Below are 27,664 nucleotides of genomic sequence, written 5' to 3' on the forward strand. Positions count from 1 at the left end.
GAGAGGTCACATAATTCTGAGTCACATAACTAGACAGTGTGTGAGGCAAGATTTGAACAAGGAGCCTTCATCTGGGGTCTACAGACCCCTAAGGGAAGAGGTGAATACATTTCATAGTGTCTGCGAACTTGGATGGGGGAAAAATTACAACTTTATTTTCATTGACCTCTTAACTGAAAATTTCACGTTAATTTCTAATGTGCAAATAATATTCTGAGACTAGGTCAGCAGACTTCCAATGACACCAAAAAGATAAGAAGTTCTGACCTAGAAGTTGGGCACCATTGTAATTGTACTTTCATCTTATACGGGTCCTAAGAGTATAGCTGTCACTTTTTTTTTTTTAATTACCGCTCTCCACAAAACTCCCTTCTAACAGATAAGTACAAAACAAAGCAAAACAAAACAAATGAACACTTTGGCTGCCTCTAGAAAGTGTGTGCCTTATTCTATACCAGTTCTCTGAAGTTCTCATTGGTCACTGTAATGGAGTTCCCAGGTCTTTCCAGTACTGTTTTCCTTTACACAATTTGGTCATCATGTAAATTGTTCTCCTGGTTCTGCTCATTTGTCTCTGCATACAAGTCTTAGAGTATTTCTTCAAATTCTTGCTATTTATCATTTTTATAGCACAGTAGGATTCCATTACATTTCTGAACTACAGTTTGTTCAGCATTCCTAATCAAAGATTTTCCTTTTCTATAAAACAATCTTATCTTTATTGACATCTTCTGTTTTTACATCACCTTCATTTCCAAATACAGCTACCCTTTCTTCTACAAGTGAACCATTCCTTGTAACAAATATTTTTAAAGTAAAAGGAGACAAAAAATGCAATTTGACAAAACCAAGCGATCCATAAGAGCCAAAAGTGATAATATACTTTAATATACTTTCTGCATGTTAAGAAGGCATACTTATATGACCAAATCCAGGAACCATAGTGAGGAAGCACCTTCAAGAGTCAATGGAGAGAGAAAAGAAGTGATTTTGACATTGGACTATACTATAGACCACCTGTGCAGAAAGAAGAAATACATAGGGAATTTGGGAAACATCATAAGCCTGGCACAGAGACACAGAGATATAGTAGTGATGGGTAACTTCAATTTATTCAGATATCTGCTGGACCTCTCTTTTTTGCCAATAGTACAGCCATAATAACTTCTTGACTTGCCCTATTTTAATTTCATCCTTCAAAAGGTGGAGGAACCAATAAGGAGAAAGTCTATTCTGGACCTGATTCTCAATAGCAGGGAATAATTGGTTGCTGGAGTAGAAATAATAGGAACGGGAAGTGACCACTTCCACCTCCAGTTTATGATAGAGAAGAAGAAGAAATTCAGGCACAGTATGACATATACCTTAGATTTTGGGAAAGCATATTTCTAAGAGTTCTGAAGGAAGAAAAGTAGAATTCTATGGACTAAAATTCTCCAGAGGAAGTCAGCTTAGGATGGATAGGAGATGCCCAAGAATTAAATTCTCAAGATAGAAAGGGAAGCAATTCCAATTAGCAGGGAAAAATGAGATATGTCTAAAAAGACCAATGTGAATACACAGGCAACTTACCAACCAACTTACATTTTTAAAAGGAATCTACAGGAGTTGGAAGCAAGGCCAGGTAACAGAGAATGAATGTGAGTATGGCACAGTCCACAGGAAAAACAGTATCAGGAGTGCTAAAGCTCAAAATCATCTGAGGCTGGTAAGGGCTAAGGAGACAAATGATTTTTAAAGCTTAATTTAGAGAAGAAAAAAAAAGACCAAAGAAGGGATAGATGCTTTTGCTTGGCATAGATACAGGGGTGTGCTGGAGTGATGACTGATTATTAAATTTTAATTTACCCCTTAAAAATAAGCAAGCACTTCAAAGCAGGGCTTGAATTATCTTTTTGTTAATTATATAGATTTAGGAGATGGTGAAAATATTGATAATGTAGGGGAAACTTAAACGTATGTTATGAGTATGTCCCCCAGTCACCCCCCACCCCAACACAAGCTAGTTGTTAAATATTTACCAGCATACCCCTGCATAGATGGGATGACAGTAACTGATAACAGAGAGAAGGAATAGCCACTCAAATCTTATTTTGCCTCTGTATCCTCTGTCGAAGAAAATGACCTTTGCACTGGAATTATCTGAACAAAAAATGACCTGAGTATCAAATGGTTAATTGGAAAGATTATGGAAAATTGAGTTGCCACAGTTTTGGAGAAGGGTAAAATATTGTCCCTATTTTCAAAAAAGGGAAGAAAACAGAACATGGAAAACTATGGGCCAGTGAGCTTAACTCTGATTCTTTGGAAAGTTTACAGGAGATCAATAAAAGGACAATTGATGAATATCTAGAAAGGGCAGCAGATTACAGAGTCATTGTGGCTTCATCAAGAAATTGTCTGTTTAGGTTTGCCATCCAGTCTACTCTCTAAGATGTCGATGCTCAACCAGAAATGGATCATGTGACCACAACCCTCCAGATGGAGTCTGACTAGGCCAGAGCACAGCAGATCTAACAACTCCTTACTTGTGGAAATGAAGCCTCTCCAAACACTGGCCAAGATCCCATCATCTTTCTTATCTGCTGCTTCACACTACTGATTCCTCTTGAGCTTGTGTTGACTCAGAGCTGGAAGCGACTATGGACTTTCAACCACCTTCATTTTACAAATGAGGAAACTGAGACTCAGCAAGGAAGAGTGATTTGTTGAAGGTCACAAAGTAGTAAGTGAAACAATTGGGATTTCAGGGGCGGAGCCAAGATGGCGGAGTGAAAGCAGTGACTTGCTTGATCTCTCCCCCAAACCTCTCCAAATACTCATAAAAAATGGCTCTAAACAAATTCTGAAGCAGCAGAATCCACAAAACGACAGAGTGAAACAAATTTCCAGCCCAAGACAACCTGGATGATTGATGAGAAAGGTGTATCATGCTGGACTGGGAGTGCAGCACAGCGCAATGTGGGTGCGGAGGCCACAGCAAACCTGGAGCAGGCGTCAGAGAACTGAATTGCAGGCAGCTGTGGTGGTTTCCAGATTCCTCAATCCACAATGCCAAAGACAATTTAGATCAATGGAAAAAGTCTGTTTCTGTCGGTGCTCAGAGAGGAAGGTGGGGTTTCAGCTCCATTCCCCAAGAGCATGACGCTGGGAGGGGCAGCTGCTTCACGAGCTTCTGGCCCAGAGACTGAGGGGGAATCCAGTGGCTGATCAGAGAGGGATTGCAGGGATCTCCTTGCCAGTGCTGAGGCAGGAATCTCTTGCTTTTCCCATGTTTGGATCTGGGTCACAGTTCTGGGCAGCAGTGCTGGGGTGAGGAGGAGTGCTGGCATGGTGGAGCTTGTAGTGGCTGTGGACAGGAACCCCTCCTCACAGTTACAGGACAGAAAGGAGTACTTGTAGTCACAGGCCAGGAAAGGAGTAAATACCTCTCCCCTTATCATACCACCTTGCAAGAACTGAAAATTTACAGGTCCCTACAAGTATCTCTGAAAACAGCTATACAAACCCTTGAAGCTTGGGACAGTACACTCTCCACATTGGAAGCAGACTCTTACCTTAACAAAGAGTTTAAAACTCAAGTAATTGGCTGGGATCATGAGCAAGCAGCACAAAAAGAGTCAGACTATATTATCTTACTTTGGTGACAAAGAAGATCAAAATATACAACCAGAAGAAGACAACAAAGTCAAAGCTCCTACATCCAAAGCCTCCAAGAAAAATATGAATCAGTCCCAGGCCTTGGAAGAGCTCAAAAGGGATTTTGAGAAGCAAGTAAGGGAAGTAGAGGAAAAACTGGGAAGAGAAATGAGAGTGATGCAAGAAAATCATGAAAAACAAGTCAACAGCTTGCTAAAGGAGACCCAAAAAAATACTGAAGAAAATAACACCTTAAAAAATAGCCTAACCCAAATGGCAAAAGAAGTCCAAAAAGCCAATGAGGAGAAAATGCCCTAAAAAGAAAATTGGCCAAATGGAAAAGGAAGTCCAAAAGCTTACTGAAGAAAATACTTCCTTAAAAATTAGAATAGAGCAATTGGAAACTAGTGACTTTATGAGAAATCAAGACACTGTAAAACAAATCCAAAAGAATGAAAAATTAGAAACAATGTGAAAATATCTCATTGGAAAAACAACTGACCTGGAAAATAGATCCAGGAGAGAGAATTTAAAAATTATTGGACTATCTGAAAGCCATGATCAAAAAAGAGCCTAGACTCATCTTTCAAGAAATTATCAAGGAAAACTGCCCTGATATAGTAGAACCAGAGGGCAAAATAGAAATTGAAAGAATCCACGATCTCCTCCGAAAGAGATCCCCAAAGGAAAACTCCTAGGAATATTGTAGCCAAATTCCAGAGTTCCCAGGTCAAGGAGAAAATATTACAAGCTGCCAGAAGGAAACAATTCAAGTACTGTGGAACCACAATCAGGATAACACAAGATTTAGCAGCTTCTACATTAAAGGACCAGGGCATGGAATATAATATTCCGGAGGGCAAAGGAGATAGGATTACAACCAAGAATCACCTACCCAGCAAAACTGAGTATAATCCTTCAGGGGAAAAAATGGTCATTCAGTGAAATAGAGGGCTTTCAAGCATTCCTGATGAAAAGACCAGAGCTGAATAGAAAATTTGACTTTCAAATACAGGACTCAAGTGGAACATGAAGAGGTAAACAGGAAAGAGAAATCATAAGAGACTTATTAAGATTGAACTGTTTACATTCCTGCATGGAAAGATGATATTTGTAACTCATGAGACCTTTGTCAGTATTAGGGTAGTTGAAGGAAAAAAATTATATGTATGTATGTATAGATAGATAGATAGAGGGCACAGGGTGAGTTGAAGATTAAGGGGTCATATCTGGAGAATAAAATTAAGGGATGAGAGAGGATTATACTCTGAGAAGAAGAAAGGGAGAGGTAGAATGGGGTAAATTATCTCACAAAAAAAAAAAGAAAAGAAAAGTCTCTTACAGTGGAGGGGAAACAGGGGAAGGTGAGAGGGAATGAGTGAATCTTATTCTCATAGGATTTGGCTTAAGGAGGGAATAACATACACATTCAATTGGGTATGGAAATCTGTCTTACCCTACAGGAAAATAGGGGGAGAAGGGGACAAGAGAGCAGGGGGATGATAGAGAGGAGGGCAGATTGGGAAAGGGGGTAATCAGAAGTAAATACTTCTGAGGAGGGACAGGGTCAAAAGAAAGAATAGAATAAATGGGAGGGCAGGATAGGATTAAGGGAAATAGAGTTAGTTTTTCACAACATGTCTACTATGGAAGTGTTTTGCATAACTGCACATGTACAACCTATATTGAGTTTTGCCTTTTCAATGAGGGTGGGTGGGGGGAGGAAGAGAGAAAATTTGAAACCTAAAGTTTTAAAAACATATGTTTAAAAAAAATGTTTTCACATGCTACTGGAAAATAAGAAATACAGGAGATGGGGTATAGAAGTCTATCCTGCCCAAAGGAAAATAGAAGGGGATGGGGATAAGAGAAGGGGGGAGAGATAGGAGAGAGGACAGACTAGGGGAAGGGATATTCAGAATGTATGCCATCTTGGGGTGGGGGGAAAGGGGAGATGGGGTGAAAATTTGGAACTCAAAAACTTGTGGAAGTGAATATTGAAAACTAAAAATAAATAAATTTATGTATAAAAAAGAAATTGTCAGTTTAGTAATTTCATTAACTATTATAAATACCTAAATTAACTATAAAGGACATATGAAGGAAGATGCTATCTGCATCCAGAGAAAGAACTGGTAAGTAGAAATATGTATAGAATGATTTTACACATATATCCATATTTGTGCCATCTCTAGGGTGAGTGGGAGGGAGAGAAAAATTTACATGATAACTTTATTATATGTTTAAAAGGAATAGCAAGTTGTATATAATAGATTTGCAGTTTCATGAGCAATAATCTTTTTAAAAATTCTGTTATATAAATGCTTGTCTTATTCCATAAATTAAAAATAAATACAGTTTTAAATAATATCATTTTAAGCTGACCTTATTTCTTTTTTTTGATAAGATTACTGAATTAATAGATCAGAGGAATGTTATGGATGTAGTTAACCTGGATTTTTTCAAGGCTTCTAATAAATTATATCACAGTATTCTTCTGGAGAAGGTGGAGAGATGTGGACTAAATAATAAGACAATTAGATTCATTCAGAGCTGTTTGGATGCCTAGATTCACAAAGTACTTTTTTTTTTAGAGTTATCAACAATCACTTCCATAAGCTTTTGTTTTAAATTTTTCTCCCCTCTTTCCCCTCCTCCCTCCCCGAGATGGCACGCAATCTGATATAGGCTATACATATACATTGCTATTAAACATATTTTCACATTAATCATATTGTAGGTAAGAATTAGAACCAATAGGAAAAACCACCAGAAAGAGGAAAGAAAACAAAACAGAAGAAAAAAAAAGAGCAGATAGTATGCTTCATTCTGCATTCCAACTCCATAGTTCTTTCTTTGGATGTGGATAGCATTTTCCATCATGAGACTTATAGAGATGTCTTAGATCCCTGCATTGATGAGAAGGACTAAGTCTATCAAAGTTAGTCATTGCACAGCATGACTGTTACTGTGTATAACGCGTTCTCCTGGTTCTGCTCATTTCACTCAGCATCAGTCCGTATAAGTCGTTCCTGGTTTTTCTGAAGTCTGCTTGCTCATCATTTCTTATAGCACAATAGTCCATTACATTCACATATCACAACTTGTTCAGCCATTCCCCAATTGATGGGCATCCCCTCAATTTCCAATTCTTTGCCACCACAGAAAGAACTGCTATAAATATTTTTGTACATGTGGGTCCTTTTCAAAGAGTACTTATTAAAAGATCAATGACAACATTAGCCAGTCGGTCAGTAAGCATTTATTAAGTTCTTGATATGTCCAGGTACTGTGTCAGTGTTGAGATACAAAGAAAGGAAAAAAAAACAACAAACCCCAAACCAAACCAAACACAAACCAGTACCAGCCTTCAAAGAAAGTATTCTAATGGGGAAAGACTATGCTTAGGTACATAGGAGGGATGGCCTATTTGTCGAGGATGTTATAGTAGGGAATTCTTTTCTTGTGTGGATTGACTTACAGGGATGCTGAGATATCTTCCACTGCTCAGATTCTGTGTCTGTATCGCATAGGATATACAATATTCCACACCCATAGTTTTTCTTCTCTGCAAAGAAGGGAGAAAGAGAGCACCTACTTCTCTTCCATTTCTTTCCTACTGCAAAAATTGCTACTATAAATTAACTGAGGGTCCTCTAAGAGAGTGATTCATTTAGCTATTCAAAAATCATTCATTAAACTCCTTCTAGGTACAAATAAAGTGAGATAATATTTATTGAAAGTGTTTGGTGTCATTCCTGGCACACAGTATGCCTAATAAAAATACTTATTCCCTTCTCCTCCTTTTAACCTGCAGGAAATGTGCCTCCCCCAACCCCCCCCCCAAAAAAAAAGAAAGAAACAAAGAGAAAAAGGAAAAGAAAAAAAAAGACAAAACTGTCCCTTCTTCCAAGGAGTTCAATTTGGGGGAAACGATTTTTGTCAAACTATGAACTGCTTCTCTCTTTTGAGTTAAGGAGTATGTGTGAGTTTCTCTCATAGACAGAATATACACAAGGTAATGGGGGAGAGGAAGCACAAGCAATTAGAAAGATCAGGGTGGGCCTTGAGTAGAAGAAAACGCTTGACCTGAGTCTGAAAACACCCAGATGTATACTATAATACACATTTCACAAAATGCAGACCAGTAAGCAACATATACCTGTGTCTGAGAGTGTTCTCAGTGCCATAAAAGCCACAGTGTATTTATAAACAAAAGAAAATATGTCAAGTGATATTTGACATCTTTGAAGCAACAGACCTAAAAGGATATGTAAGATATTCTAATGTTAATGTTATGACACAGCTGTAGACTTTCCATTCTTTCAGCTGTGATGTATAATTCAAAAGCACTTTACTAAATATTTAATATCTGCTGTGTGCAGACCCTTGTGCTGGGTGCTATAGTGTGAGTAATACATAGTCCCTGCCCTCATGGAACTGATAGTCTAATTGGAGATATGGTACATATACAAATAATTTAACTACTTAATAACATAAGAAAGTCAGTAAACATTTATTAGCACCTACTATGTGCTGGGGGAAGGATTAAGACATGAAAATAAAAAGCCCAACCCCAAACAGAGCATGAGAAATATATCAGCTATAAATATGGTGCTCTCTAAGAATGGGCTTCCAACAGTTAATTGTTAACAGCTTATAAACTTTGAAGGGAGAGCAAAGGACAATATATTTATATCCATTGATTTTTCTCTTGTTATAATCCATGATGCACAATGTTTTTCTTGCATAGTGAGCAAAAGCCATTTTCTTTTTCTAAATTTAGTATATAAATCTAAGTGCCAACCTTGTAATTGACTGGTACCTAGACATATGAGGGAAAAGAAAATAGAAGGAAAGAAGGAGAAAAATAAGAATGAGCATTATCAAGGAGGGAAGAAGACAAGCATTTTATTAAGCACCTACTATGTGTCAGGCATCATGCTAAGCATTTTACAGATATCTCATTTGAACCTCACAACAACGCTGGGAGGTAGGAGCTATTGATTATCCCCATTTTACTGTTGAGGAAATGAGGCAGACAGAGGTTAAATGACTTGCCCAGTATTTGGGCAAATTACTTAACTGAATTTGAACTCATCTTCCAGACTCCTGGCTTAGTGCTCTATGCACTGTACCACCTAGCTGCCTCAATGTCAATTATCAATGACAATAGTAAAGACGTTGTTAGCATAGCACCAGAGGACACTCTGTACTTTGTATAATGGGTCTTTCAGGCTAGGCCACTACAGATTCAAGGTACTTTGTAAGTCAGTAGTCACTCAAAACCATAGCTTATGAACCCCATCAATGTGTCTATCTTTATTAGTCAGTTATTGGACACAGTTCAAAGCAAAGACATTTAATGAAATAGTATAGTAATAAAAATAGCAATAAAACTTTCCCCCTAAAAACTTGAAGTGCATTAACCCCCAAATACATGTGTCATTAGAGGGAAGAGCGGATACATGTAGGGAGAACATGTAGAGGCATACATAAGGGATGTGTTATGAGGGAATATACACGTGAAAAGTTCATGCGATATGTAGGCAAGGTGACCATGCCCAAAACATAACGTGTGGAGCAGAAACTTATGCTTCTGATTATGTAGAGCCCCTGACATTTTTTTAAACACAACCTCACGTTGCTTTTATCAGGATTATTTGTCTCTGCTGGACCACTGCTGTTCTAGACATACGGTTTCTGCTGGCTTCTTGCAGGCAGGACGTGCTATTTATATGGCTGAGGACTCTCTCTTTGTTCCCACCTTTTAGATTCAGCAGAAGTCCTTGATTATAGCATTATCTTCTCCTCAAAACAAGAGTGGACTCTGCCATGATCTTTCAGTTTAAAGTCCTAAGACTTTTTATGTCACTTAGAAAAGTGATACAGCCCGTCATGGATCAGCAAAAGTTCTTCCTGGGTGCGTATGGGGTCGAGGAGGTAAGTGAGGATGCAAGCTTCTTTCTCCTTTCCCTTATGGTGTATTTCACGGTGTTGGCTGGAATTCTCTATATCTTCAGAAGGAGATTCTTTGTCCCAAGAACCAAGTTCAGAAGAATTTAAAACAAGACCACTCCTAGTTAAAAACCTAGTGCCCCTTAGGCTCAGATTTACTTTTTGAACTGAATTTCCTGGACACTGGTAGCCCTTGTAGGTGACCTAACCTCACTCTAGCTTATGGTAGAAATTCCACAGATCTTTTGATTTTAATCTATGATGGCTAAAGGGGCCATCTCCAGTCCATAATGTGTGGTACTGTGCCACAGGTATACAAATGAGGTTATGGGATTAGGCTAGAGGACTTATAAGGTTTCTTCCAGCTCCAAACTCATGAAACAATGAGATTTTGATCTATTGGTACTTCAACCTAAGGAAGTGCCTCTAATGTTTATAGGTTCAGTCACAGGGACAGACTGGTAGGGGAGCATCGGAATAACAGGAAGGCATTTTGGCACTGCATAGATTACTCTGTGTAAACCTTGCCCCTGGTGCCAGTTGATGCTGCCTGAGCATCTGCTCCAATATGTGACAAACAGTAGTGAGTTTTGTTAGGTGTGGACTTTGTGTGTGTGTGTGTGTGTGTGTGTGTGTGTGTGTGTGTAGGGTGGAATCACTAAGGGTCTGCAAGGTGGGAGTGCTGGGGAGAAGGGCTACAAAGTGAGGAATGAAACCTTGGGAATCATAAGTATCTCATGTCAGCACTGAGTATGTTGCTGGAGGGGCACAGGGTGGTGATGTCACTTCTATAGTTGGCTTCTCTTGGGTTCTCGTGGGAAAAGCCAAACACATCTGAGAAAGCATTAAGGTTTTCAAAGCCTCTGCCTTTATGCTGTCCTTAAGTGCAGGGAATAACTCTCTCATCACAGGAATGTGTTTTGGAAGAGTGGTATGTAAAAATGAATCCTTATAGATCAAATCATATTTTAAATGGGTACTTGAGTCAGACTGAATAATGAGGCAAAAACTAGAACCGCACCATACAAGTCATCTAAATAGACAGAAGCAAGATGTTATTTAAAATTTAACTGACAAACAGAAATTTGTCAGAAACAAGCCAAACTGTCTTCATCCCCTTCCAAAAAACCAAAATAAGTCAAACGAAACTGAATAAGTGTGTTTTGGAAGTAGCTGGATGGCACAGTGGAGAGAGTGCAGAAACTGGATTCAGGAAGATTAGAGTCCAAATCCAGCCCTAGACATTTACTAGCTATGTGATCCTGGGCAAGTCACTTAACTTGTCTGCCTCAGTTTCCTCATCTATAAAATAGGGATAATAATAGCACCTTCCTCTCATGGTTGTTGTGAGGATCAAATGAAATGGCTCATAAAGTGCTTTGTAAACCTTAAAGTACTATAGAAATGCATATTATTATCATTACGGTTTCTAAAACTTGATTTAGTCAGACCTCCACTAAAGTCCTCCTCTGGTGTCTTATCATGGCCTCATTCTGAGTTTCAAAATGCTATTCCAGTGAAGCACGAGCTTGTGCATTCTTCCAAGCCAGAAAAGCTTTTAGTGGGGGCTTAATGATGGACTGAGGGTCTCTAGTCTGAGGACCAGGACCAGCCTAGCTAAGTTTGGCCAGGGCTACCACCAGCTTGGCCACAGAGTGATGAAGCTTAAGGATACTGTCACTTACTAAGGTCATCTACTTGAGGTATTGAGGGACCATGATTTACAATTAGTGAAGGGAGCGAGTGCCCACGCTCACAAAATCTGGGAATATTTGGAGTAAGGGGTGTCCCAAGCTTAAAGCTACAAAAAGTAAGACTTTCGGATCACGCAATCAAAAGCCAGAACAAAACAAGAGCAACAAAACATTCTCTGAATCAAAATGACATTTCATTCCATTCAAATGCACTAGTGTGCATTTAAAGGAATGCTTTAAAGGAATCAGCTACTGAATCCTTTTCTAATTTTTTGTTTAGTAGATTCAGATTTGTCTACAAGATTTTCTTAGAGCAGAATACATGTGCTTTTATTATGACACAATGGGTTTCCCCTTTGCGATTAAACCAGCAAGTGTTCCCAATTGTAACCTTTTCTTCAAAAACATATTTATTAAGGAAACATCCTACATAGTGAAACATGTCAACTTTGTGAATTAGGAATAAATGGAAGCCCCCAAATGGCCAATACTAATGAAAACTCACTTAATTACTATGTTTTAGGAGCATAGATTTAGAGGGGATAGTATTATTTAATTCAATCTCCTCATCTTACAGTTAAGGAAACTGAGACCTAGAAAAGTCAAATGACTTTCCCAACATCTCAAAAGTAGTTTGGGGTTTTAACCCTGATTCTTTGATTCCATAGCTAGCATTCATTCCACTCTACCAGGGGTCCTTAACCCTTAAAGATCTGTAGATAGATTGTAATGATTCTGTGAACTTGGATGATTTAAAAAAATCTTTGTTTTGACTAACCTCTAAATGAAATTTAGCATTTTCTTCAACTAAGAATGTAGGCAACAAAAATGATTCTGATAAGGGGGCATTAATTTCAATATATTGTTAAAGGAGCTCATTAAAGAAAAAGTTAAGAACACTTGTGTGATCCTATGTTGCACTGGGAATGTTTCATCTCATTTCTTCGGTCTGGGCCCTTCTAATATTTCCCTAGACCTCTTATTGACTCTTTCTATTGTCTTCAGTTCTTCAGGCTCATGTTTACGTTGGGCACTTACTCCAATCTGCCTATAAAGTCAGGTCGAGAAACTTTCTATTTCTCACACTTTGAAATGCCTCCTTTAGACTGCACGAAAAGATACAGCATCAGCTGTGAGAAACAGGAGGCCAGAGAATTAACAGCTCAAGGTGTTTTCTTAGACACTTATGAACTGACATTTGAGCCCTGATTTTGGCATGGCCGAGCCTTTTAGAGGGAATGGAGTTACGAGTTGTGTCAAACTCTATATTTAGGAAGAACAACTGTAAGCAATGACAGGAATTCTCTCTTAACGCTTTACTTCCAAACAGAGTTCTACTCTAGCCTGGAGTGGCTCTCAGTGCCGGCTGGGACACAAAGCACTTGAGTTATTTCAGCCACATGAAGAGAACCAGAAACAGGATCACAGCTTACTGAAGACAGTATCTCCTTCCCAGCCTCCAGGAAGAATTACACTCGCTCACCTGACTGCTTGGATTTTTTTTTCTTATGCACTAAATAAATAAATAAACCAGGTAAGCTAAAGGAGTTGGCTGTGGAAACTGGGCTTTCTTCTAGGACGAATTCCTTCATAAATGACTCTGAAGTGCTTACTCCTTTCACAGTTTTGTCGCTGGTTGGCAGGGAACAAGGGCAGCTGATTTGTGAGTTGATCGTACATTGCAATGGCTTTTGATTTTTATTTTTTTAGTTTGTTTGGCTACAAGGGATGCTGAGCTTCTGAAAGCTCCTCTCTGACTCAGGGAAATAAACAAACAAACAAAACCAAAGTATTGGAATGAAATAAGTGTGACCTGAAAACGTGCTGTAAATTTGGGACGTATTAAAGTTGGCAAACCTGCAAACAGATTTGGGTCTCATTCCTAGGAGGCTATGATGCTTAATCGGGAGTGTGGTGGTTTGAGGAAACTTACAGCATTATTGCTTTTGTCTGACTACAATGCGAAATAATAGCCATGTGTTGTTACACCTTTTCAAGTTCAGAAGTGTTTTAAATGTTTTGCTTCCCCTTCTGAACGCCAGGCTGTGATTAAGTGGTATAGCTCCTGTCCAAATCTTCTACACACGAGTCAGTGCTCTGTAGCCATCTGTCCATGATCCTGTTGTGGTAATAGTGTGCATCTATATACAGTATGGGTAAGAGGGTAGCATTTACTGACTGTCCTTTTTTTTCTGTTGGTATCAAATTTATGAAACATGGAGAGGATAAGGGTATCTTTCCTCCCTCCCTCCCTCCCTCCCTTCCCTCCTTCCCTTAGCGTATTTAAGGCAAATTGAATAAGGAGTCAGTCAGTTCAGACAGCTGCACATCTTTCTACACCCTTCTCAGGAATTATATTTAACTGCCAGGCAGAAGATAATTCCCTGTGGGTTTTTAATTTGCCTCTATATTTGACCTTTTCATAAAAATCTCTGCAAACATTGGCTTATTTCTTTATGATTCCTTCCAATGTAATTAGCAACTATTCACCTGGATGATGTGATTTTACTAGGAAGTAAAGCAGTTTGATTTAAAAGTAGAATGTTCAATGCCTCCCACCTGAAACATGGGGCTTGCACTATTTTCAGTTAAATGACTAAGCGTAAAATCCATAAAAGGTTAATGCTAATGTGTGGAGTAGCCAACAGACAGACTTCATCTTTTCACCCTAAGTTGGGAAGGGTGTTTAGTTCAGTAAGTTGTTTCTGAAAGTCAAAAATCAATAGATGACTTTTTGGTCATATGGTTTCCAGATTTTAGCAGAATATCAAGAGCAAAGGGGATATAGTCGAATTCTGCTTCAAAGAACAGGATTCCAACTTGAGCTAAAGGGCTTTATAAGACCTTGGGATGTGGTATGAGTAAATCAGTCTGTGGTATAACTTTGGTAAATGGTTGGAAAACGTGGTAGAAAGATGAAGCAGCATTCAGTACAGTAATGGAGGTGAACCATGGGACAGGGAAGCAGCCAAAAAATATTGTCTATTTTTACTCATTGGTCTGCTTTTGCCCTGATTTCTCTGGAAGTAAATGAGGACAGCAGGAACAGCTGCTAAGAGATTTACACCAATGTGTCATTCGTATACCTTCTCTTAGGAGCTAGGGTTGGAATCTGACCAACTTCCTGTAGACATTCAATATAGCTCAGGTATGTGTGATACAGAGGTTTGTATGTAGTATGAATTGTGTAGGAGGCATGACTTCAGCTATATGTGTCTATAATGCTCAGAGATACACAGAAAGACAAGCTAAAACACTAGTGGATGTGGAAGATTTAGAAGATGTGTATTATAGACCAAAATATGGTATTAGTTTGGATAACATAACAAAAAAAATAGTAAAAATAGTTTCATGATTCTCCATGAACTGAACTTTTTCACTTTTTAAGCAGTTGGTGTAGGGTTAAATGAAATCATAGTGTTTGTTTGAATTAGAAGCAGGATTAAGGATCATCTAGTGCAACCATATTGCCTCATTTTACAAACGAGAAAATTGGGCATTGAAGTAACTCACCCAAGGCAGAACTGTAACTTAAATCCAGGTCCTCTGACACCATATCCAGTGGTCTTTTCTTTCTTACGTGCTTATCCTCATCTAGATATAAATTCATTGCATAACCGTGTGTATGTGTCTGTCTATCTATCTATCTATCTATCTATCTATCTATCTATCTATCTATCTATCTATCCTCTCTCTCTCTCTCTCTCTCTCTCTCTCTCTCTCTCTCTCTCTCTCTCTCCCTCCCTCTCCCTCCCTCTCTCTCTCTCTCTCTCTCTCTCTCTCTCTCTCTCTCTCTCTCTCTCTCTCTCTCTCTCTCTCTCTCTTCTCTCTCTCTATGTCTTTGTCTCTGTCTCTGTCTCTGTCTCTGTGTCTCTGTTTCTGTTTCTCTGTCTCTGGGTCTGTCTGTCTGTCTGTCTGTCTGTCTGAGGAAGAGCCCTCCTTTCTGGTGCAAATCTGTAAGTTCATCTCTGTGAGGAACTTCTTGTATGGAAGCATCTTCTGTTGATGTAGCTTGTCCATAACTGTGTCTGGGTTACAGAGAGGCTAAATGACTTGCCCATGCTCACACAGCTAGCATGCCAGAGTCAGGACTAGAATTTAGGTATTTTTCACTTTGTGCTCAGTCCTTGTAGTCTGAAAAGCAGCCTAATGAAATTTGGATAGGGCCATCACCAGCCTGAGCTGGGATAGAGTACCAGACCTGGAGTCAGGAAGACTCATCTTCCAGAATACTAATCCATCCTCAGAAATTTATTATCTGTGTGAACCTGGACAAGTCACTTAACCCTGTTTGCCTCAGATCCTCATCTGTAAAATGGTCTGGAGAAGAAAATGGCAAATCACCCCATTATCTCTAACAAGAAAACCCCAAATGGGGTCACAAAGAGTCTAATGTGACTGAAAATGATTGAATAACAACAAATCACCAGCTTGGCCACAGGGTAATGAAACCTTCGAATACAGCCACTTGTACAAAGATCATCTATTATACCATGCCTCATAACTTTATTCAAAGCTTAAACATTCACTATTAGTAATATAATAATAATAATAGCTGGGATCTGTATAGTGTTTTAGGGTTTACAAAGCACTTTACAAATATTATCTCATTTGATCCTCACCACAACTCTGGAAGGTAGGTGCTATTATTATCTCCATTTTACAGATAAGGAAACTGAGGCAGGTAGCGGTTAAATAACTTATACAAGGTCACACAGCTGGTAAGAATCAAAGGTGGGATTTGAACTCCAGTTCTAGTGCTCTATCCATTTTGCCACTTAGCTGCCTCTAATATTTTGTCTATGTTCTAATCTTGTTCTAAGATTATATATAATACTTTTGAATGTGCTTTTGGAATGTGGTCTTTTTAAAATTTGTTTAACTTCTAATTTTAACTAGAAATACAGAGCACCTTTTTCTGAATACATTTAAGATCCATTAGGGGATTGCGGATTTGTAGGACTTTAAATAGCTTTTGAGGATAGATGTATTAAAACATCACAGCACTATAGTTTTCCTTTGAGATTCCATTGTGTGTCCTAGATCCAATGATCAGTACCATTAAAAATGTAGATTCCTACTGTCTTCCCCACCAATCCCAGAAATTACTTTATATGTACTTCACATATATGTACATACATACAAATATATATGCATGTATGTATAATTATAAACTTTATATCTACTCAATACATCTCTATACATAGCTATCTATCTATCTATCTATCTATCTATCTATCTATCTATCTATCTATCACCTATCTATTTATCTATCTATCTATCTATCTATCTATCTACATATATACATACAAACCTATATTTGTATTTACTTATCTGTGTATGTGTTTCCCTTGTGAACTCCTTGGAGCCAGGGGCAATTTTATTTTTGACTTTGTATCCAAGCAGGGTGCTTAGCTCATGTAGTCACTTAATGAATACTTGTTGATTTAAATTCATATGAGAAAAGTAAAAGCGGTGGCATCCAGTCAAGCTATATGCAATATAGCAAACACGCTCTCATGTCTTCTATTTCATCATTACTTTTTTTTTTGGCAATTGGGGTTAAGTGACTTGCCCAGGGTCACACAGCTAGTAGGTGTCAAGTGTTTGGTCTGAGGTCGGATTTGAACTCAGGTCCTCCTGACTTCAGGGCCAATGCTTTATCCACTGAGCCACTTAGCTGCCCCTTCATCATTGCTTTTAAAATTTGGAGATGGGCTAATAGAAATAAAAAAAGGCAAACTATCAATTTGCTACTGCCCAAAGATGCACAAAGGAAGCTTGTATCTAGACAACACCAAGTTAGCCAACGGGAAAGTGAAAAGGGTCAATGGCTCATCTGTTTTGTCTTCATAACATCAGACACCTGCAGTTTTGAGGGCAAAAATGATTAACAGCGCTTCCTCTCTTGATTGCCTTGTTAGATGTATACACATGACAACATAAACATATTTCCCAGATCCTTTTCTCCTATATCTTACCTCCTACAATGTTCACAGATGCCAATATCCATGCTGTTAAGGTTATTCTGTTACTATGGACAAGACTGAAAAAATCACCCTGTGTTTGCATTTAAGATCACTTTGATTGTTATTAAGGCAGTGTCAACTTTGAGTGTTGTTAGGCAGTGAGACACTCTGAAGATGGACCCACCAGGGCACTGAAATTTTGACCTGCGGATAATTTTAACACATCAATTCCCTCTGAGGCAGCACAGCAACTATATACCAACTAATAGTTTAGCACCTAGTTAGCAAGTATAATTACTTTAAATTGGAATCCACCAGATCACATTATTAATAATATCTATCTATGGACCATCTTTACAAAGGCACATAATAATTTCCTCCTTCCACTCAATTGAATTTGTCTTACTTCTTTAAAATAAATTTTTTGATATCTTTGTTATTACATCACTCAGATTTTCCCCGGTATTGCTCCTTCCCCACCCGCATCAACGTTGTAACAAAGATTTTTTTAAAGACAAAGAGAAGAGAAAAAAATTTAATTAATCAATACATAAAAACCCCCAAACTTTATATGCAGTGTCCTGCACCTGTGGACTCCCTATCTCCCCTCCTCTCCATCTTTGCAAAGGGCTAGGGTAAGGTGTTTTCTAGATCTTATTCTTTATAACATTGCAACATTAATTTGTAGTTATTTCCATTGTTGTAGTCATTGTATACATTGTTTTTCTGGATCTGCTTACTTCATTTTGCATCAATTCATGTAAGTCTTTCCATGCTTCTCTGTATTCCTCATGTTCATTTTTTTTTCTTTCAGAAGGGTAATGGTCCATTACATTCATGTGCAGCAATTTGTTGAGCCATTACCTAAACAGTGGGCATCTACTCTGTTTCCAATTCTTTTCCACAATAAAAGATGCCACTGTAAATATTTTGGCAAACATGAGAGCTTTCATTTTGTTAATGACCTTGGGTATGGACATTTTAGTCACTTTATTTGCATAATTCCAAATTACCTTCTAGAATGATTGTACTAAATCATAACTGCACCAGCAATACATCAGTGCACTGTCTTTCTACAACCCTTCAACGTTGACTATTCCCATCTTTTGTCATCTTTGTTAATTGTTTCAATTACTTCTTGTACTATTTTCACCTCATGAACCCCATGAAGTTTGATTTAAGAACTCTTCCACAGAGTCCAAAATTGTGAATTAGTTTTGACCAGAATAATCTATTGATTTAAGGAATTCTTTATTTTAAAAAATCCAATTCTGGGGAAATCTCAAACATTGTTTTGGTGTTGGACAGAAAAAAAAACCCAACCAATTAATAAAATACTTAACTTCTAATTGCTTCTACTGACACTACAAAGAAGAAATGACTAATGTAGGCTAGAAGATTCCAATTCCCTCTTCAGGTCAGAAGACAAGAATTTTTCTTTCTATCCCCTAGATTGAGAAAAACAGAAAGGACAAGCTTTTCCTTGATCCAACACAATAGGCAAATATTGATTGGCCATGAGGCATACAAACTCAGATTTCCTGCATTTACATATTGGCTTGTATCTATTTATAATTTTTTTGAAATTAATTTTAAATTTTGAAAGATTTTGAAATAAATTTTAAATTAAATTAAAATTAAAACTAAACTTTAAAAGACTTATGGATGCCTAGTTTTCCCACAAATGATCCTTCCCTTTTACATTCCTCCCTTGTAACAAAGAAAAATAGCTAAGCAGAAACAACTAATGTAGCAACCACATGTCAGCATTAACTCTTTTAGTCATTCCCTCATCTCCATTGAGAGAAGTGTTTTTCATCTTCTGTCCTCTGGGACCAAGACTAATCATTACATTCAGTCCAAGTTCCCTCTTAGGGTTGTTTTCTTTATAGCATCATGGTCTTTGTATGTATGCTGTTTTCCTGGTCCTGCTTTCTTCTTTCTGAATCAGTTCATGCAAATCTTCCCACATTTCTCTGAATTCCTCATATCAGCCATTTCTTAAAGTTCAATATTATTTCATTACATTCAGATCACAGAGTTTATTTGGCCAGTTTCCAATATATTGGAACCCACTTCATTTCAAGCTTTTTGCTAACACAAAAGGTACTGATGTGACTGTTTTAGTAAATGTGTGATTTTTTCCCCCTCTGTCCTTGACAGCCTTGGGGCATATGCCCAGTAATGAGATCATTGGATCAATGATTTTAAGAATTTAGTGACTTTTCTCACATTACTAGAAATTATTTTCCAGAACACTTGGACCAAGTTAGGATAGTTATATTTATACGAACTTCATTATCTACAATGTAGATGATACAGCTGGGGTTTGGGGAAGTGTGTAGGAGAGGTGAGATACTCATAAGGGGCTTAAGTTCTGAACTCAAGCAGACCCAGATTCAGTCCTGGGACAGCCTGGCTCATTGTACCTCCACTGCAGAGTGTCAGGGAAAAGCTCTTAAAAAGAGTTTAGGTATGGTTTCATATCCAGGATTTTTCCTAAAGGGGATTAACAGGGTCCCTTCTTGGGAGGTATTCACTGTATAAAGTAGTAGAAAGCAGGTATTGAATCGACATTTATTTCTTCTACCTCAAAAGAAATTCTTAAAACACAAAAGACTCATAAGCATTAACAACCGCTTTAAAACACACTATAACCCATTACCTCTATCAAATTTTCTTGATGTAGGAAAGGCTCTCAGGAGACTTGTGGGACTGCACTTGTGGGATTTCACTTTTATTTCAGTCCATAGTATTTGAGAAAACAACCCAAGGTCCACTTCTTTTGGCCAGCCAGGGCATGGCTCATTCCCCAGACAGTGGTCATCTTCTTTTTCAGGAAAGATAAATATTCAAGTCTCTCTTCCCACTGGTCAACTAGCATCCAGTTCAAGCCTCTGAATCTCTTGCACTCATGAGGTATCACTGAGGCTGGAAACAACTATTTCTTCGTATTGTTATTTAGTGACCTATGCTCAGAGAAAGAAACATAAAGCAGAAGAGGCAGCCAAGAATCCAGTCCTGGGCTAACTTAGGCAAGCACATATTCCCACTGTTCAATGTGTGACTGCCATTGCTGCTGCTATGGAGAGGGATGGGAGAAAAATCTCCTCCCCACACCCTCCCTTTTAGAAATCCAAGGGAAAGCTGGCAGAGTCTCAGGGGACACACTCGAAGGAGAGTAAGAGAAACAGAGGCAGAGGTTGTCCTCTCCTCTTAAAGCTTCTGGCTTTTTCTGGCTGATTCACCAATTGGTTTTGGTATTTTGTGCCAGGGATATCAAGAGGCCAAACAGTAGCCATTAGTCATGTAGGCCCTTTATCAACAGGCCAGGGCACATGAAGTTCACCAAAGGGCCCGGGACCCTGGCCCATCTGTATACATGCTCTATGGGATAGCTATTACTACACATAAATTAAATTCAAGAAACATTTATGAACCTCCCACTATTAGCAAGGATATAAAGAGTGTTACAGGGATGCAAAATGAAGATCCAAGCTACCTCTGACTACATAAGCTTGGGCAAGTCACTTCTCCCTGGGCCTGAGATTCCTCATCTATAAAATGAAGAGATTGGACTAGATGGCTTCTGATGGCCCTTCCAGCTTTAGATTTATGGTACTCTTATGGTCCTATGATGTCCACAAGCATTTAACAACCCACGATGTGCAAGACACTGTACTAGACACTCAGGATGCAAAGATAAAATGACTAACAGTTCCTGCCCTCAAAGTGCTAAGAAGGGGGGGATAAAAATCTAAGAAAGGAGGGATAAAACATGCACACAAATCACTTGAATATAAATTAGAATGTGATCAGTATGACAAGGAATATTAGAAAGAGCACTAGCTCTGAATTAAGAAACTGTGTGAACGTATATGTATAAATCTCAGCTCTGCAATTTACTACTGTGTGATTTTAGGCAAGTCACTTCAACTCTGAGGACCTAAAAATTAGGGAGCTGTACTATATGACCCCAAAGGCCCTTATCCAGTTCTAAATCTTAACTGAGTAGGAAAAGTTCATCAGAGAAGAGGAAAGATGGAGAAGGAGGGAGCTGGGGTATTGGGGAAGATTTTCTTCAGAAAGTAGTGCCTGAGCTGAGATTTAAAGGAAGATTTCAATGAGTGGAGATGCTGAAATTATTTCACTTGGTTCCGTAGCAACCCTTTGAGGGTGTTGGAGGTCAGTATTATTAACCTCATTTTATAGATGAGGAAACAGAGACTCTGAAACTAAGTGACCTTCCCCAAAATGCTGCATTTATTTATTTATTTATCTTAGAGAAGGCATAGCAAGCACAATAGTTACAAAGAATTTCCCTTCAAAACCTGGGGTATGTTTTCTCACAAATACACACAGAGTCTATGTGGGGAGAGTTAACATAGACAAAGTTGTTGTTATTTAGTCATTCAGTCGTGTCTAACTCTTTGCGACCCCCATGCATCCAGTGCTGTCTTCCATTATCTCTCGAAGTCTGTCCAAGCTTATGTTAGTTGTTTCCATGACACTATCTATACATCTTATCCTCTGCTATCCCCTTTTCCTTTTGCCTTCAATATTTTCCAACATCAGGGTCTTTTCTGGCGCAATGGGATTAAGGCACATATGGAGAGAACAAGTGTGTAGAAAATCTCCACATCTTTATGAGCAGAGCTTTGATGTTCTTTTCTTCTCCAGCTGAACCTCATGAATTTTCCTTCAGAGTGTGGTATCAGTGATGCTCCATTGTTCAGGGGGACTGGCTTCTTGCAAGGCATGGCATTCCTTCCAGATGGGGAGCTCATCTTGCTGGGGAGGCTGGATGGCCAATGTGCTGTTTGTGCCAAGTAGGTCACTCAGCTGCTGGATTGGCTTCTGGCTAGACTTGGCTGCTACCTGACTGAACCAGGCGGGTCATTCAGCTACTAGGTTCTCTTCAGAGGGTGTGCCGGACAGGTCAATCCTCTGGACACCCTAGGTTCACTCTTCGATGGATAGCTTCCATCTTCATCCCTTCCAGACTCCAACTTGACTAGGTGTTACAGTGCTCTTTTCAGCTAAGGCAAAGGGTCTTAAGCCTAAAATTGGCAGAAGCCTTTTCCTAGAATCTTGATTCTGAGGTTTGCCACCTTCAAGCAGGAAGTGGAAGAGAGATAGCATCTCTCCTATCTGACATTTCTTCCTGGTTCAGAGGGAGCTTCCTCAAGTGAGTGACTCTACCTTTATCTATTTTTCAATTAACATTTTTTTTTAATTTAGCAAGCCTTTTTTCCCCCTCTTTCTTTGCTCACCCCTTTCCCATATGACATAGTTATTAAGGGCACAAGTAGAGTCTAAATCTATCTTACTGCAAACCCAGTGCTATTTCCCAACACTCTGTGGACTGGAGTGGAGAAAATCCTATACAAAGAAAGAACTTTCCAGATATCAGAGATCTGAACAAATGATGTAACATTATTCAATTGAATTGAGATGCTACAAGGCATAGTAAGAAAAAAATTGGACTTGAAGGCAGGAGGCCTGAGTTTGGCTACTCAGCATTGGGCAATTACTAGCCTTGTGACTCTAAGCAAGCCACATAACCTTTCAACCTCAATTTTTTCATTTGTAATGAAGATTATTATACTCGTTCCCCATCTCACAGGATTATGCGGATAATGTTTTAAAAGCCTTGAATGACATTCAAATATGAGATTATTACCATATCCTTTAAGAGTAATTTCTCGCTGAAAGAAAAGAAACAATGTTTGTCAAAATTCCAAAGTAATCAACCAACATTTCTTGAGGATCTCAGTTTCTTGAACTGTAAACTTAAGGGTACAGACTCGACAGTCTCTAGGGTATCTTCTGGCACTAAAGCCCATGAGTTCCTATGTATTATGTGTAAAGTCCTGTGATGAGTACTATGGTAAACACAAAGAAACAAGTAAGATACAGGGTCTAGCCCTCAAGGAGATGTCAACCCAGTAGATAAAGAGACTCACACAATTCAAAAATACACAAGCATTTTCTTAAGTGGGCAAGTCACTTAACCTCCCTGACCTCAGATTCTTCATCTATAAAATCAGAGGTTTGGATTAGTTGGCCACTAAGGTCCCTTCCAATTATAGATTGTGTTGTTCTGTTGCTTCATTTGTGTCTGACTCTTTATGGCCTTACTTGGAGTTTTCTTGGCAAAGGTACTGGAATGGTTTACCATCTCCTTCTCCAGCTCATTTTACAGATGAGGAAACTGAAGCAAACAGGGTTAAATGACTTGCACAGGATCACACAGCTAGTTAGTGTGTGATGCCGGATTCGAACTCAGGTCCTCCTGAGTCTAGTGTTGGTACTCTATCCACTGTGCCACCTAGCTGCCCATTATGATCTTATGATCCAAATAAGCATTTAATAAGCACCTACTATGTACAGGGCATTGTACTAGACATCGAGGATGCAGAAATAAAATGGCAAAACCCTTAAAAAGCTCACAATCTAATGGGGGTGGGTGAGTAGAGCAAGCATATAGAATTATAACTAGTAATAAAGGGCAGCACAAGAGTGCAAAAGGGATGGTTTAGACAACAAGCACCAGAAAAGTTCAGAGGAGCGTTTCTCTAGGTCACTTTCCTCATCTACAAAGTCCAGTTTGAAGTGGAAAGCTTGCCACAGTGATGGATAACAATGGAGGGTCAACGCCCACAATGGTATTTCTTTGCTCTTCTCATATGGGTGGGATGGGGCAAGGAGATGATAGCACCTTTCGAGTTTCTGATTGCCTTTCATTAACGTTAGGTGCAAGGGATATCATCATTTCTTCCCATGAATGATTTATCAGGAAAGCTCAGGTGTTCCCTCTCCCTTAGGTATTTGAAAGGGGAATAGCTAAGTAACTTTGAAAACTGAGACTGAAAGGATATATGACTAGTGAAAGGTATGACTATCCAGTAGAATCATGAGTTAAATTCTAATTTATCAAGGCAGAGAATCTGAATGCTTCAGGCTCTAACATTTTCTTACTTGTTTTTCAGGGATAAGACTTCTTGAATATGTCGAAACAGCCAGCTTCCAATGTCAGGGCCATTCAGGTAAGCAACAATATTTGTATTTTAGTAACAACTGTGGGATCTTCATCTTGTCCACTTGATGAAGTGTATATATGTATATATATATATATATATATATATATATATATATAATATATATATATATATATATATACACATATATACACACATATATATGTATATATATATGTATATATATATATATGTATATGTATATATAGTTGTTGGTTTTGTTTATTGTAATCAGACTAGTTAATCATTAACTCCAAGAAGAGAAGGAAGTTCTCTTGGAGTTATGTGCACAAATGAAGAATAAGAAGCTATTTTTACTTAATTCTTCTAAATAAAAAACAAAAAAATGGATTTATGAATGAGTATTAAAATACTTTCTTCTTCTAAATGCTGATGAAAAAAAAAGGTCTCCCATTCAATTTCATGTTTCCATTGATTGATCTGGGTTAGAAGTACTTTTGACTTGAAGGAAAGCGTTCCTGAGGATTTTGTGTGTCCTATGATGTTTTCCTATCTCATCTATTTAAGCATTCCTTCCTTTTCATTCTCTCATATTTAGTCTCCACTTGGCCGGACTGACCCAGCTTGCCCCTCAAAAGGAGAGTATATGCATTTTGAAATGAAGTAAAAGAAAAATTTTTAATATTGCTTGAACAGTTATCAATTTGATTTGTTAATTCTCTTAAGGACCCTAAGAGACCCTTCAACTTTTCCTTCCTTCTATTAGACTTATTGCCAAGCAACATCCTGACTCCAGCTTTGATTCTTATCAACGTCTTCTGTTAAAAATGGAGACAATCTCTTTCCCTGTAGGGAATAGTTACAATTTTGCTTCTAGATTTATTTGAATACAATAATGCTTTAAAGAGTTTCATTTTAATTTTAGCTCTGACACTTTGTCATATCAGAACTAGAGTGGGAAGCCATGGAGGCTGCTGTTGAGTGATACAGGTATGGGGGGTGGGGTTGCCATGGAGCCACTGGGCTATCACAGGATGTGGTGGGAACTGTGAGGGAACACATTGCACTTTATCAGTCATCGCTAATGCAGATCTTTGAATTAATGGAGCTCTTAATTAATGGAGCAAGATGTCCAGCATGTCCTGGATACTCTGTGGTGAACAAAAGACCTAGGATGGGCCTCACTAATTGAATGCCATTTTGCATGACCTTTTTGTGAAACCAGATGAGCTTCTGTGTCATGGAGTAGGACATAGCGTTGTGTCCTTGGCCTAAACGACTGGAGTCCTAGGCTTATGCATTCTGCATTCTGCCTATGCAGAACATTCTTGTTCTTGGTTTAGTGACTGACATTTATTTCATGTGTCTTCATGTAGTGGATAGAATGCTAGACTTGGAATCAGAGAGACCAGAATTTGAAGGCTACCTCTGATGCTTACTAGCTATATAACCATGGAAAAATGAGAATGGGTAGGGGAATTAAATTAGGTAGGATGATATATTGCCTTGAGTGATGTATCTCCTGACAGTCAGGAGGATTTGGGCCTAATTCTAGCCTCTAATACTTACTGGCTGTGTGTCCATGAACCAGTCCTATGACCTCTCTTCATCTATAAGATGGGTATGATAATACAGTTTTTCTCCTAGGCACTTTGTGAGGCTCAACAAATTAGGTATGTTATGAACTTCAAAGATCTCTACCAGCTATCGCTATCTAATGGCACTCTATAGGTCACACTGTCTCATAGAACTGGCAATGTGCTAAAATGAATTTTGCTGTTGTCCTATTATATGTCATAAATATGTTGACAGTTTGTAAGGATGTTTATTTTTCTCCTTTGAGTTATTCTATGCCCTTATTTTTTTAGGAATAAAACCCAACCTGTTGATTTTCCTTGCTTTATACTCTCTCTTAATTTTTCATTTAAAATTTACCAATATTAGCCCTAATAACTTTGTAGATGTAGAAATATGTCAGCATCAGCTTGAAAAGAAACTATTAAACCATCTTAGTAATGTTTGTTCTGCTAAAAAACAAACTGAACCAACCAATCAAAAAACCAAAAATGTCTACACTACCAACAATACCAACTTTCTTTGGATGGTGTATGACTTCAGAGGAGTGTTTCTCTATGCTCTATGTTACATGAATGGAATGCCAAATCTGAAGAGAGCCTAAACTCGATGCTCTCTAAGAGAACTGATTTAATACACCTTCCAAGAGGAAGAGATTTACTCTTTTTTCCTTTAGGAGTAGGACTTACCGCTATTTGAAATCTCCTAGTACCATAGATGATGACGTGAAAGGAATTTCAGAGGCTATATAACCCCAACCCATTGTTTTGCAAAATGGGAATTCACAGAGGTTATGTTACTCTTGCAAGGTCACACAGATTCTGGGTCAGAAGTGGGATCCGAATGCAGGTCCTGTGCCAGAGCCACTCATTTTTCTGCTGTACCATGTCTTTGAGGAGCTGATGTCATTTGAGGGGTACTAAAAAGTACCATATTGAATTAAAACAAGTAGCAATATCTAGCACCTTAAAGTTTGCAAAGCACATCTCATTTGATCCTGTCAAGAGCTCTGGGAGGTAGATGTGATCATAATCCCCATTTTTCAGATGAGGAAACTGAGGCTGAAAAGTAGGTTAGATGACTTGCCCATGATCAGTGGTTAATAAGTGTCAGAGGTGAGATTTTAATTCAGGTCTTCCTGATTCCAAGTTCAACACTCTATCCATTATCTCACTTAGCTGCCTAAAATAACTTAATGTAAAAAAAAAAAGATTGCAAAGGAAAAGGGAATTTTGAAAAAGACTCTTACTAATCATAAGGACTGAAAATTTCCTATCAATGTATGTGATTCCAAAGCACATACTTCAGTTACAACTGAGGTCCTGGGAATTAGCTGTCAAGGATAGAGCTCCCTCACTAGGGTGAGTTTTGGTTGAAGGACTGAAGTAATTTGTCCCTTACACTCCACATTTTTCTTTTTTCTGTCAGCATCTCTTCTGTCTTATCTGGATCAAGTTGATTCAACTAATCCACACTGAGCTATCTGTTCAGTGTTAGAGGAACAGGATTACTGCACCCTTCTTGGGTCAATGAAAGAGAGCCAAAAGCCATCACAGTAATGTCCAACGTGGTCTTGCTTTCTTTCCATCTGGTTTCATCCACTCAGTGAACCTGTGTGGTGAGAAAGTAGAGCTTGGTGATTCTCTGCCCACCTGTAGAGGAGGTGAGCCATGGTCCAACACATCACATCCACTCTCATCAGGCGAAAGCAGCGTCCCATAACAAAGTTCCTTCTAGTCTGGATGAATAAAATCTCAGCCAGTTCAATAGAAGCACAGATCAAAAGGATTTTAATTGATGTCACCTTTTTCACAGACTTTTGTTCTGT

General features: G+C 38.5%; 1 protein-coding gene across 3 annotated transcripts in view; it reads left to right on the forward strand.

Annotated features, from left to right (window-relative positions):
• Positions 1 to 12,622: 12,622 nt before the first annotated feature.
• The window catches only part of SMPX (small muscle protein X-linked), a 93,336-nt gene continuing 78,294 nt past the window's right edge, over positions 12,623 to 27,664 (forward strand). The window contains exons 1-2 of one of the 3 annotated variants that reach the window (XM_020989902.2): positions 12,623 to 12,825; positions 24,253 to 24,309. In XM_020989902.2, the coding sequence (XP_020845561.1) occupies positions 24,271 to 24,309 (39 nt within the window). In that variant the 5' untranslated portion in view covers positions 12,623 to 12,825; positions 24,253 to 24,270. Of the gene's footprint in view, positions 12,826 to 12,862; positions 12,955 to 24,252; positions 24,310 to 27,664 lie in introns of those variants that run through there. The other 2 variants (XM_020989901.2, XM_020989903.2) reach the window with 2 other exon arrangements.

This window comes from Phascolarctos cinereus, unplaced genomic scaffold (assembly GCF_003287225.1).
Source record: "Phascolarctos cinereus isolate Bilbo 61053 unplaced genomic scaffold, phaCin_HiC Scaffold_726;HRSCAF=1367, whole genome shotgun sequence".
NCBI classification, from domain to species: Eukaryota; Metazoa; Chordata; class Mammalia; order Diprotodontia; family Phascolarctidae; genus Phascolarctos; species Phascolarctos cinereus.